General features: G+C 44.6%; 1 protein-coding gene across 1 annotated transcript in view; it reads left to right on the forward strand.

Annotated features, from left to right (window-relative positions):
• Positions 1 to 13410, forward strand: part of LOC144692894 (uncharacterized) — a 90813-nt gene that overhangs the window by 46785 nt on the left and 30618 nt on the right. Inside the window, exons 6-8 of the mRNA XM_078561993.1 lie at positions 8937 to 9124; positions 11058 to 11251; positions 12283 to 12365. Of these exons, the coding sequence (XP_078418119.1) occupies positions 8937 to 9124; positions 11058 to 11251; positions 12283 to 12365 (465 nt within the window). The remainder of the gene's footprint in view (positions 1 to 8936; positions 9125 to 11057; positions 11252 to 12282; positions 12366 to 13410) is intronic.

Here is a 13410-nt window from a genome sequence, read left to right on the forward strand (position 1 = left end):
TGAAGCTGACAGTCTAAATGGGTTCAAGAGTCAATTACCTTCATTTCTGGAGGGAGAGGTAATTGAACGACATGGTGGAAAGGTTTGGTTAATCTACTGACCTTCACCTTCTTAGTTTAATTTTTCTGTATTGGCTGTGGCTCAGTTAATAGCACTCTTACCTCTGGGCCAGAAGGCTCTGGGTTCAAGTCTCACTCCAGGACTTAAGCACAAAAATTAAGGCTAACATTCACCCTAACCCTAATATTTATCTCTTGATCAACATCACAAAAACAAGTCAACTGGTCATTATTACATTGCTGCTTGTGAGAGTTTGCTGAGCACAAAATTAGCTGCCACATTTTCTGCATCACAACAGTGATTACACTTCAAAAAGTACTTCATTGCCTGTAAAGCAATTTGAGATGTCCAGTGGTTATGAAAATGCCATATAAATGCAGGTCTTTCTTTCTTTTCATTTCCCAATCTGACAGTGAGCTCAGGATCAGATGCACCTTTTCCAACTGCCATTTCTGATACAAAAGCAAAATACTGTGGATGCTGAAAATCTAAAATAAAAACAGAAAATGCTGGAAATACTCAGCAGGTCTGACAGCATCTGTGGAGACAGAAACAGAGATAAAGCATTAGGTCCGTGACCTTTCATAAGAACTGAGAAAAGTTAGGAATGTAATACAGACTGAGCAAGTGAAAAGAGGAAGGTTGGGAAGAATAGCAAAAGAGACCTATGATAGGTTAGACGGCAGAAGTCAAATGACAAAGGGTTTCATGTTGAAAAGCCATAGAAAGTAATAACAAGACAAGTAAAGTAAAAAAGGTATGACTAAAGGAGGTGTGAATGGCAGGATAGTGGTCGTCCAAATGCAAAGTGACGGAATTAAGAAAGAAACGAGAAAAATCAAAACAGCAAAAAAAAGGGGGAAAAAGGTAATGATCTAAAATTGTCAAATTCAATGTTGATTCCAGAAGGCTGTAAAGTGTCCAGTTGAAAGATGAGGTGCTGTTCCTTGAATTTGCCATTGAGCTTCGTTGGAATGCTGCAGTGGCTGTCAGCTACCTTGGCTACAATTCCTCACACTCTTCCTCCTGTAAGGACTCTATTCCATTTTCCCAGTTTCTCAGGTTCTATCACATCTGTTCAGATGATGCAACCCTGCATAATAGCACTCCTGATATGTCTTCCTTTCTACTCAACCGATTTTCCTCCCACTGCACCCCTCCACACTCCAACCAATACAATGGTTGACAGGACCTTTGATTGCATCCGTTAAATTTCACCCATTTATGCTGTCATCCTTTTCCTTCCCTCCCAGAACCATGATGGGATTCTCCTTGTCTTCCCCTTCCATCCCACCAGCCTCCATATTAAATAGATCATCGTCCACCATTTCTGACACCTCCAGCGCGATGCCTCCACCAAACACATCTTCCCCTCATATTCTGAAGGGACTGTTCCCTCTGCAACACTTTTGTCTACTCTTCAATCACCCCAACACGCTCTCCTTTTCCTACGGCACCTTTTCATGCAAGCGCAGGAGATGCAACACCTGCCCTTTTACTCCTCCCTCCTCAACACCCAAGGCCCAAAAACTCCTATCAGATGAAATAGCAATTTACTTGTCCCTCTTTCAATTTAGTAAACTGTACTTGCTGCTCACAACATGGTCCCCTCTACATTGGGGAGACCAAATGCAGACTGGCTGTCTGCTTTTTGGAACATCTCCCTCTGGTTTTGTGTTTTTTCTTTTGTTTCTTTCTTAGCTCCTTTACTTTGCATTCAGGCAGCTGCTATTCTAGTCACATTCTTTGTTTCTTTACTTGTCTTATTACCTCTTCCTTTGGCCTTGCACCTTTTGTCAGTTAATCTCTCCTGCCTGCCACCCTTTTATTCTTTTCCCATTCTCCCCCACTTCATTTGCTCAAAACTTATTACATTTCTAAATTTTCTCATTCCTGACGAAAGGTCACAGATCTGAAACATTGGCCAGAATTTTATGTTGCGGGTGTGGATGGTCGGCTGACGTGAACAAGTGCAAAATTGTTCAAGAACACGTCGGGTGCCCTGGCAGCTCCCATGATGCCTACATCTCCCAGGTGCCAAGGCTGTTCATGGCTCCAGCTCGGCTGGAGGTTAGCTCCTGGGTGACAAAAGCTATCCCTTGAAAAGGTGGCTCATGATGCCACTCCAGCAGCCAAGAACATAGGGAGAGGTACAATAGGTGTCATGCCTCTACAAGGGCAGTGAATGAGAGGACCATTGGGCTGCTGAAGATGAGGTTCAAATGCCTAGACCGATTAGGAGCAGCACTGTAATATCCTCTAGAGCGCTTATTGTCATCATGTGCTGCGCTCTGCATAATTTGGCTCTGTCAAGGGGGGATCTTTTTGAAGGATGAAGACAACAAGGCAGCTCCACAGGCTGCAGAAGATGATGGGGGTCTGATGAGCCGGAGAAGACCCAGGGTGAGGACATGGCTGCAGAAGTGATGAACCTTGTGGGAGGCAGGGAGACCAGGGAGTGGGCTTGCAGGTCCGAGCGCAGCACCAGAAATCCCTGATTATGTTTCTGGAGCTGCCTCTCCATGGGAGTCACCGTTCTTTCAATGGAGGAGGCTGTGCGTTCGGAGCTCCAGGTCAACACAGTGCTCATCCTCTGTATGGACTCCTCCATGACAGAGGCCATGGCACGCAGACCATGATCTGCCAGATCCTCCCACGCATCCTGCTGGATATCCAGCATCTGTCACCTGATGGATGACTCCAGAGGCTCATCATCTGCCTCGGACTCAGCGTGGTCCTGGTCTCTAGCAGTCCTCCGACTGCCTGCACCCTGGGCACTCTCTTCCTCCACCAGTTCCTCATGTGAATGTGATGTGCCCTCACCACTACCAACTGATCTGATGTGCTATTGCCCACCAATGTGCCTATATCTGACTGGTACTTGGTTCAGAGAGATGATGTGACATGGCACCTCCTTGGGTGTCAAGAGAGGATCCTCAAGGTCTATCAGGCATAGTGAGGATTGCGCATCTGAGAGAGGAACAGAATATGTCAGTTGATCGCATTGTAACAAAACGGGAAGAGCGGGTGAAAAGAGGACCCGGAGATTGTAACCGCTAACTATAAGAGTGAGACGACCTGGATACAGTAACCCCCACCTAGAAGAGTGAGTGAAAAGAGGACCCTGAGACTCAGCTAGTCCCTTTGTTTAAAACATGTAAATTCAGACATTCTCAGTGCAACCAGTGCGGGAGTTTGGTGAGTGCGGGAGTTTGGTGAGGAGGGGAGGGAGGTGCTCCTTTGCTTTTTCTAACTCTTTCACCCAGTAGGAACTGGTTCTTGCTCTGCTACAGGGAAGAAGCTAGCTGTTTAGTGAGTATCTGGTAAATGGTCAAGGTCTAGTCTATTCCTAAGGTTTAAAATAGTACAGGAATTTGTAATAAGGTTAGTAAATGTATAAAAGAAAACAAATAATTGAATGAAATAATTAAGTAATTAAAGCACATAAATACGACAGGACAGGTGATTTGTCTTGGCTGCAGCATGTGGTATCTCCTGGATACCAGTGTATTCCAGGGCAAACACATCTGGAGTAAGTGTCTGCGGCTTAAGGAGCTTTGGCTCAGAGTCATTGAGCTGGAGGTTGAGCTGCAGACACTGCGACACATCAGGGAAGGGGTAAGTTACCTGGACACTTTGTACCAGGAGGCGGTCACACATCTTAGGATAGGATCTTCTGATCTTGAAGGTGGTCAGGGACAGGAGGGTATGACTGTAGCTGAGGCAGGTAAGGGGACATAGAGGGCAGAAATGTCAGCCTCTGCAATTGTCCAACAGGTTTGAGGGTCTTTCAGCTTGTTTGGATGAGAGTGGGGCTGCAGGGTGGATGACCTGACTGACCATGGCACTGTGGTATAAGAAGCCATTCAAGTTGGGGGAGCACAAAGGAATGTACTGGTAGTAGGGGGCAGTATGGTGAGGGGGGTTGACACTGTTCCCGTAGCAAGGAGAGGCAGTCCAGACAGCTATGTTGCCTGCCCAATGCCGGGGTTTGGGGCATTTTCTCAGGACTGGAGAGGGACTTGCTGTGGAAGGGGGAGGATCCATTGGTCGTGGTCCATGTAGGTACCAAAGACATAGGCAGGATGAGGAAGGAGGCTCTGCATAGTCAGCATGAGGAGCTAGACACCAAATTAAGAAGCAGAACCTCAAAGGTAATAATTTCTGGATTATTACCTGAGCCACCTGCAGATTGGCATAGGACAAATAAGGAAAGAGAAATGAATGTGTGGCTCAAAGACTGGTGTGGGAGAAGTGGGTTCTGGTTCATGGGGCACTGGCACTAGTATTGGGGGAAGTGGGATCTGTATCATTGGGATGGTCTACACCTGAACCATGCTGGGGCTGGTGTCCTTGTGAGTCACATAACCAGGGAAGTAGAGAGGGTTTTAAAACTGAATAGTGGGGGCAATGGATCAAATTTGGGAAGATTGGTAAATTAAAGAATAGAGACAAGGCAAGAGAGAAAGGTAAATATATGGGAAGTGATAAACAGACCATGACAGGGAGGGACAGAGAGTACAAATCTAAAAGTAAATCAGCAAATAAGGCTAGATGCTACAAAAATAATAAAAGGACAAAACTAAAGACTCTATCTAAACGAATGTAGCATTTGAAACAAAACAGATGAACTGATAACAAAAATAGAAATAAAACATTATGATCTGATAGCCATTACAGAAACATAGCGACACGATGACATAGATTGGGACCTGAATATTGAAGGGTATGTGACAGGAAGTTAGGAAAAGGTGAGGGGTAGCTCTGTTAATTAATGATGGTATTAGCATATTAGGGAGGGATGACCTAAATTCAGGAAACCAGGATATAGAAGCAGTTTGGGTTGTGATGAGAAATGATAAAGAAGTCACTTGTGGGAGTGGTGTACAGGCCCCCTGATTGTAACTACATGGTAGGACAGAGGGTGGAACCAGATGAGTGTGGTAGCGGGCGGGAAAAAGAACGTTTTACCCGCCAGCTGCAAAGGCAGCTTTTCATGCCGTATCATCCCAATCCCACCTCATTAGTCTTGCATTCCCGGGAAACACACCGTTTCGATGGTGGCCAGGCTCTCATTTGCCTGCCATACCGTCACCTCGCCTCTTCCTCACGCCAGCTGCCATATTTAAAGTGCAGTCGCGTGCACACTTCTCAGTGCTTCTAGCCCAATACTGCTGCACAAAAGACATGGCCCCAAAAGGCAAGAAGACTGCAGCCCCTGGTTCAGTGACACATCCCTGGAACGCCTTTTAGATGCTGTGATGTTCTGTAGTCCCGCTGTGGCTACTGGAGGTCCAGCAATCTCACCACTCCAGCTTGGTAGGCGATGGCAGTGGTGATCAGTGCCAATGCTGCACAGAAGAGGTTGGCCTTCCAATGCAGAAAGAGGATGAATGATCTCATCCGTGCTGCCAGGGTAAGGCAATCATTTCATCACTCCAAACTCTCTCACTCACAAGGCCATCACACATTCACTGGCATCTCACTCACTGCCAGCTCAAGGGACATCACCACTCTCACACTCACACACACCCTCATATCTCTTTAAGGCCTCATCTCCTCTGGAGACTGCCTCCTCAACCCTCACTGTCTTGAGGCCCTTTTTTTATATTCATTCATGGAATGTGGGCTTCGCTGGCTGGGCCAGCATTTATTGCCCATCCCTAGTTTCCCTTGAGAAGGTGGTGGTGAGCTGCCTTCTTGAACCGCTGCAGTCCATGTGGTGTAGGTACACCCACAGTGCTGTTAGGAAGGGAGTTCCAGGATTTGCACCCAGTGACAGTGAAGGAACGGCGATATATTTCCAAGTCAGGACGGTGAGTGACTTGGAGGGGAACTTCCAGGTGGTGGTGTTCCCATCTATCTGCTACCCTTGTCCTTCTAGATGGTAGTGGTTGTGGGTTTGGAAGGTGCTGTCTAAGGAGCCTGCAGCGCATCTTATAGATGGTACACACTGCTACCACTGTGCGGTGATGGTGGAGGGAGTGAATGTTTGTGGAGAAGGTGCCAATCAAGCGGGGTGCTTTGTCCTGGGGAGAGAGAGATTGTATCCGTGTGCCCATGCTCCTGCCCCCGCCCCCACTCCTACGGATTGTGCTGCCCAATGACCAGGTGCGTTTCATGCTAGCTGGGCCTGAATTAGCCAGCCAGAGTGAAATCACGTGTCAGTTGCGATCATGGCCAGAAGCGGATATCACGTCCACTTCCAGGCCCACTGATTACACATGCACAACATGCACAAAATTCAGGCCTTTAACTCTGTTTCTCTCTCCACAGATCTGCTGAGTACTGCATTTCTGTTTTTATTTATAGCCATCTCTCATCCCTGCTGAGATCCATCTAGCTTGCAGGTTAAACCCCTAGTTCCATTGCTCAAAATCAATGAGCGAACCAACAATGGCCCACCTTTCCTCTACAAATATTTCCCACCCCCGCGCCCCCACTTGTTACCCCATGCTGCTCTAGTCATACATTTAATATGGTGGTGAAGGTAGATCACCTGCTTTCAGGCATTAACCATAAGACGGAGCAGAAGTAGGCCATTCGACCCATTGAGTCTGCTCCGCCATTAAATGAGATCATGACTAATCTGATAATCCTCAGCTCCACTTTCCTGCCTTTCCCCTATAACCCTTGATTCCCTTACTGATTCAAAATCTGCCTAGCTCAGCCTTGAATATACTTAACGACCCAGCCTCTACAACCCTCTGCAGTAAAGAATTCCACAGATTCACTACCCTCTGAGAGAAGAAATTCCTCCTCATCTCTGTTTTAAGTGGGCGCATCCTTACTCTGAGATATGTCCTCTGGTCCTAGACCCTCCCACAAGGGGAAACAACCTCTCAGCATCTACCCTGTCAAGCCCCCTAAGAATCTTGTATGTTTCAATAAGGCCACCTTTCGTCTTCTAAACTCCAATGAGTGCAGGCCCAGCCAACTCAACCTCTCCTCATAAGAAAATCCCTCCACACCCGGGATCAACCTAGTGAACCTTCTCTGGACTGTCTCCAATACCAGTATATCTTTCCTTAGATAAGGGGACCAAAACTATTCACAGTATTCTAGGTGTGGTCTAACTAGTGCCTTGTATAGTTTTAGCAAGGCTTCCCTATTTTTATACTCCATTCCCTTTGAAATAAAGGCCAACATTCCATTGCCTTCCCTATTACCTGCTGAACCTGTATGCTAGCTTTTTGGGATTCATGCACAAGGACCCCCAAATCCCTCTGTGCTCAGTCTTTCTCCATTTAAATAATATTCAGCTCCTCTATTCTTCCTGCCAAAGTGCATAACTTCACACTTTCCCACTTTTGCCCATTCACTTAACCTGTCTATATCCCTCTGTGGACTCTGTGTCATCCTCATTACTTGCCTTCCCACCTATTTTTGTGTCATCCACAAACTTGGCGATAGTACGTTCATTTCCCTCATCCAAGTCATTAATATATATTGTAAATAATTGTGTCCCCAGCACCGATCCCTGTGGCACTCCACTAGTTACAGGTTGCCATCCTGGAAATCATGAATTATCCCAACTCTCTGCCTTCTATCTGTTAGCCAATCCCCTATCCATGCTAATATACTACCTCCAACACCATGGACTATCTTATTAAGTAGCCTTATGTGCGGTACCTTATCAAATGCCTTTTGGAAATCCAAATATATTACATCTACTGGTTCCCCTTTATCTATCCTACTTGTTACCTCCTCAAAGAATTCTAAGAGATTTGTCAGGCATTATATCCCCTTCATGAAGACTTGCTGACTCTGCTTGATTAGATTATGCATTTCTAAATGCTCAGCTATTACATCCTTTATAATAGACTCCAACATTTTCTCAATGACAGATGTTAAGCTAACTAGCCTATAGTTACCTGATTTTTGTCTCTCGCTTTTTAAATAAGGGTGTTACATTGTCTGTTTTCCAATCCTCTGGGACTTTTCCAGAATCTAAGGACTCTTAGAAGATTACTACCAGTAATACTACTAGTCTGTACTAATGTCATTAATATCATTAGTAATGCTTACTGCTAATACTACTAGTCTGTCTCTAGGCTATTTGTAAATTAAGGCTGTACTCTCCCCTTTCCACCAACCAGTGCCACCACCCCAGATCAGAGTTGTGATGACTGTCACTTTAAGATCAGTTCAGCTGAGTTGGCGTCACGTGATTTGTTCAACCAATGTGTGGCTAACATGGGGGAATACATTCTAGGGATGGTTTCCTAGGAAAATGGCTGTAAGAGGGGCTGGCTGGATACGAGCAGCCACGGAAGCTCTCGTGTAAATGAAGTTTGCTTTGTTTGACTAAAAATCCTCCCAGAGCAAAAACAAGAGTTTTTTTTACCAGTTTTCACACCATCCTTTACGTGCTGGAAAGTGGCTCCAGTGTCTTATCCAAGTTCCCATTATTCGGTGTGAGTCTCTGGAGTGAGTGTCAGTCAGCGGTTATATGATGGATCAAAAGTTGAGGCCAATCTTTTTCCCACTTGATGCCTATGCATTTCCAGCAAAGGTTGTAGCCATTGGAAGTGGGAATTCTGGCTGAATTTTCCCCTCCCTAATCCAAGGGTACTGTCAGGGCAGCCATTGTTCAACTGTGGACAAACTAGGAATCAAACTTGTCATCTCAATGACATCATTGGAGCCAGATCTAGACATTTAAAGAATATTCCGGCAGGTGTCCATCCAGCCTGCTTCGAAAAGCAGATTAAAATCAGAACTGCGGGATATAAGCTATATGTCAGCGGGTAGGTCCTGTGGGCGAATTTTTTTCTGGTTAGAAACCAGTGGGGTGGACAATCAGGGTTAAAATTTCCCCCTTTGTGTTGTGTATCTGCAGTATTTTGACAAATGTTTTGTTCCTGTAACTGCAGATAAAGGAAGCGACTGGACACCTGAAGATCTTCTCTCCCACATCCAGCCTGTCTTCCTTGCACAGTGGGAGTGATAATGACCTGATGTTACACTGCACTGCTAAGGAAACAACCCCTTCAGCTCCATACAAGGACCAGAGGAAGGTCATTAAAGTTCTCCTGAATTGGGTGCAGAGGAGGACTGCAAAGTAAGTTTCTTCCAACTCTTTTCTACTTCCTGCCATTTGCCTCATCCACAGTAGAGCCTCAGCCATGTTGTCCTTGCAATCTGGAACTCTTCCTGAACCCCTTCTCTCCTCTTCCCACCTTTAAAAGCCTCGCCATAGCCTAACGCTGGCTGTACTCTTGCCGCTTTCCTCCTTGGAATCTACCACTTTCCTGTCAAGTCAGCTGTCGCTCAATGGCTCACTTCTCACCTCTTGAGTCAGAAGATCATGGATTAAATCCCCACACCAATGACTTGAGTAAATAATTTAATACTAATGAGCTACTTAAGGGAGAGTTGCACTGTCTGCCTTCTTTTGGATGAGAGGTTAAACTAAGGTGCCTTCTACCCACACAGGTGACAGTGTCCCATGACACTATTTAAATAAGAGTAGGCCAATATTTATCCCTCAACTGACACCTAAAAAAACAGAATATTTGACATTATCTCGTTGTGCTTTGTGGGAGCTTGCTGTATGTAAATTGAATGACATGTTTCCTAAATTAAAACAGTACTACTTTTGGCTGTGAAGTGCCTTGGAATGAAAGGAATGCTGGCCTTTATATCTAGATTAACCAGAATGATAGCTGGACTCTAAGGGTTAAATTCTGAAGAGAGATTACACAAACTAGGGTTGTATTTCCTGTAATTTAGATGGTTAAGTGATGATGTGATTGAAATTTTCAAGATATTAAGGGAACAGATAGGGTAGATAGACAGAAACTATTTCCATTGGTTGGAGAGATTAGGGTTGGGGGTTGCTGGGCAGAATGGGTTGCATAGTCTAAAAATTGGAGCCAGACAATCAGGAGTGAAATTAAAACACATTTCTCCATGCAAAGTGTAGTAAAAGTTTGGAATTCCCTTCCTCAAATTGCAAATGATGCTATATCTAATGTTAATTTCAAATCTGAGATTGATAAATTTTTGTTAATTAAAGGTATGATAGGATAAGAGGCAAAGGTATATGTGTTGTTAGGTCGGAGATCAACCATGATCTCATTGAGTGGAGGAACAGGCTCAAGGGTTAATATTCTTATGGGACATCTTGAGGTTGTGAAAGGTGCTATAGAAGTAGTTCTTTAGTTCCAAAGGGTGTTTTGTTATGTTAAAGGTGCTATATATATATTCAAAAAAACTGCATTTCTGTAGTGCCTTTCATGACCTTAAGACAGTGAAGTGCTTTACAGCCAATGAAGTGCTTTTGAAGTGTAGTTACAATTGAATTGTAGATCCATCCACATTTTTAGGGGAGGAACAAAGGATTCCACAATGGAGGGTTGAACTCCTGTCTAACCCTGTGGCAGATTTTCCGCCCATAGACCACTGATGATGGAATCCTAGCCCTTGGAAGATCTGGTAGTTTCATGTGGGCCCTGAAGACCAGATACTGAGCAACATGCAGACCTTTCTCAAGCAGCTCGATTCCTTCGATGCAACAGAGGGAATACTGCCATTGTCATTTTAGATGGGTCCCATCTGCCTGGTGAGGTGTCATTAATTACATTTAAAGGGTCTAATTGGTAAAAGCTTTGAAACAAATGCTCAATGTTTATCCTGAGTAGAGATTTTGGGGCATTAGAAAAGAAAATTTTGTGATCGGTTTAAAGAGTTTATTTATCATGAACCAGGCAATAATGCAGAATTCTACAGCTGCATTATATGTTGTAATGGAATGGCACTAAGTTCAGACCCTCGATTCTCATGCACCAATGTGTCCCTCAAATTAAGAAGTATCCTGTGGCATCTGCACATCTTCTGGTTCAAAGCACCATGGATAGGAGACCTAAGAATCAAATACCCTGCCCCACTTGCCTGTTGCTGAGGTGTGCTAAGGATAGATTGGCAAAAAAGGTAGTATGCTGCATGTGTATTGTTCATAAAACAGCCAATGCAGTACACTTTATCATATACAGGTATGGTGTAGCCATCCAGGACTTTGGTACCAGTTGGCGGAGTGGCATTGCGTTCCTGGCTCTCATCAAAGCAATTGACCCTAGCTTAGTGGACATGAGAAAAGCTATGGAGAGACAAAACAAGGTCAATCTGGAAGATGCTTTCAAAATAGCGCACGTCAACCTCGACATCCCACCGCTTTTAGAACCTGAAGGTATGGCAGAATTCATTCTATATTGAGTAGTGCTTTCTCTGTACTGGTCCAACAAGCACTTGCACATGAGGCAAACTGCTGGATAAAGCATCCTCTACATTGCCCCATTGATGGCCCTTTTACCTCAGTCTCAGAAGACAACCACTTATTGAACCAGTGTGACATTTCCATTTCCTACTTGCTCCTGTGATCGCTAATGATTTGGTCATTCATCCAATTATGCACAGCTTGGATCCTGTGATCATTTTACTTTTAAATTTTAACTATGCTACACCAAAAACTAATTTGCATCTACTCACCTTCAGAATGTGAGTCGAAGTGGTGAAACATTGTCCATGAAGTAAACCAGCAGCCCCAATTATCTGAGATACAATGGGGGAGAAATTTAGTTCACAACTGACAGTTTTGCCCAAAAAACAGGTAGCCAGCAGTTGAAAATCAAATCTGTTGTTGCAAAAAGCTCACCATTTGAAACATTAAATCAGGATTGTCAATGAATGAGCAGCCTGCCTGCTTTAAAGAGTTTTGCTATCCAGATCTGAGTCCTTTGCTGACCCCTATGCAAAAATTTAGGTACAAATAGGTGGAGCTTGGAGTTATGTTGGCAGGTCTTGAGCTGCATGGTCACAAAATGTTTCCAAAGTTATTTTATGGAGCTTTAAGGAGTTGGAGTGATTCTCCTGGGTCAACAAAAGTACAGATGGCCACTAATAGATTGGGCTCGCCTCCTTCTGCTTCACCCCTCTCCCAAAGGACAGTTCTGTCGGCTGAACGGAATTCCTAATGCCATGGACTGGCGAGTTACCTTAGGACATCTGTTAGGCTCTTGCCAATTCCATTCTTGCAAGGCCGGAACAGGTTGCCATGGGCAACAAACACCCCACCTGACTTGCTGCCCAAATTTTTTTGCACAAGTCTAATTTCTGTCCCAATATGGCAGCTAGACATCACGACCCATACCCTCCTCTCCTCCCAATGAACATCATCTGACCAGTACACTAACAATATAGGGACAATTCTCTTACCTGCAGATGTGGACGTTGAACATCCAGAAGAACAGTCCATTACCACTTATGTGTCGCAGTTTCTGGAACACTTCCCTGACATCGATAAGGTATGAGGTTTGCCTGTCACTGTCTGTCATGCTCTGTGCTACCATTTAGCAGCTGTTTATCTGCCAGTTGCTGTTAATAGAATGACTTTTGTCCAACATTCATCGTACTGGCATAATAAAAAGGGATATACTACCCTCTTATTGTGGCTCCCCAGGTTATTTTACCATCAAATTGGCAATTTAATCCCTTTGCCCTAACAGAAAACCACTTCACTTTGCTTTTGTTAATAGAAATGTTGTATTTTCTGAACTTTTCCAATTTTCTTCCCTTTTGTCCTAAAACTGCTGATTCCTTGCTGAGGTATGGCCCATCAGGGGCTGTCAACACCAACCCCCACCCTTCTCCCTCCCATGTACCTATTTTTCACGTGAGCTGTACAGTGATTGTTGGTAGGCTACTGAGGCCAGTTGTAGTACCACCATGGCTGAGATCAGCCCAGATCATGAGAATGAGTTGAGGTTATCCTGATTCCTATGGCCCAGTTTAGCACTACTTTAAACCATACTCTGAAGGACAAGACAGATGAAGGAGAAACACTGCTGCCGCCATAAAGATTGGTTGAATTGGAATATATATCGCTTGCTCAATTATTTAACTAGATTCCATCACTTCACTGGGTCAAAATCCTGGAACTCCCTCCCATGTGGTCTAGGTGCACTGTGGGTGCAGCTACACCACATGGACTGCAGCAGTTCAAGAAGGCAGCTCACCACCACCCTCTCGAGGGCAATTAGGGATGGGCAAAATTAATTCCTTTTCTCCTTAGAACCATGGGACACACTTTCAGGATAAGGGGCAGACCATTTAGGAGCGAGATGAGGAGAATTTCTTTCATTCCAAGGATGATCGATCTTTGGAATTTTCTACTGTGGAGCTGTGTAGGGCTGTGGAGGCTCAGTCATTGAGAATGTTCAAGACAGAGATTGATAGATTTCTAGACATTAAAGACATCAAGGGATTTGGGGATAGTGTGGGAAAATGGCATTGAATTAGAAGATCAACCTAGTTGAATGGCGGAGCAAGCTTGAGGGACCAAATGGCCAA

This window comes from Cetorhinus maximus, chromosome 18 (genome assembly GCF_964194155.1).
Source record: "Cetorhinus maximus chromosome 18, sCetMax3.hap1.1, whole genome shotgun sequence".
In the NCBI taxonomy this organism is placed as follows: Eukaryota; Metazoa; Chordata; class Chondrichthyes; order Lamniformes; family Cetorhinidae; genus Cetorhinus; species Cetorhinus maximus.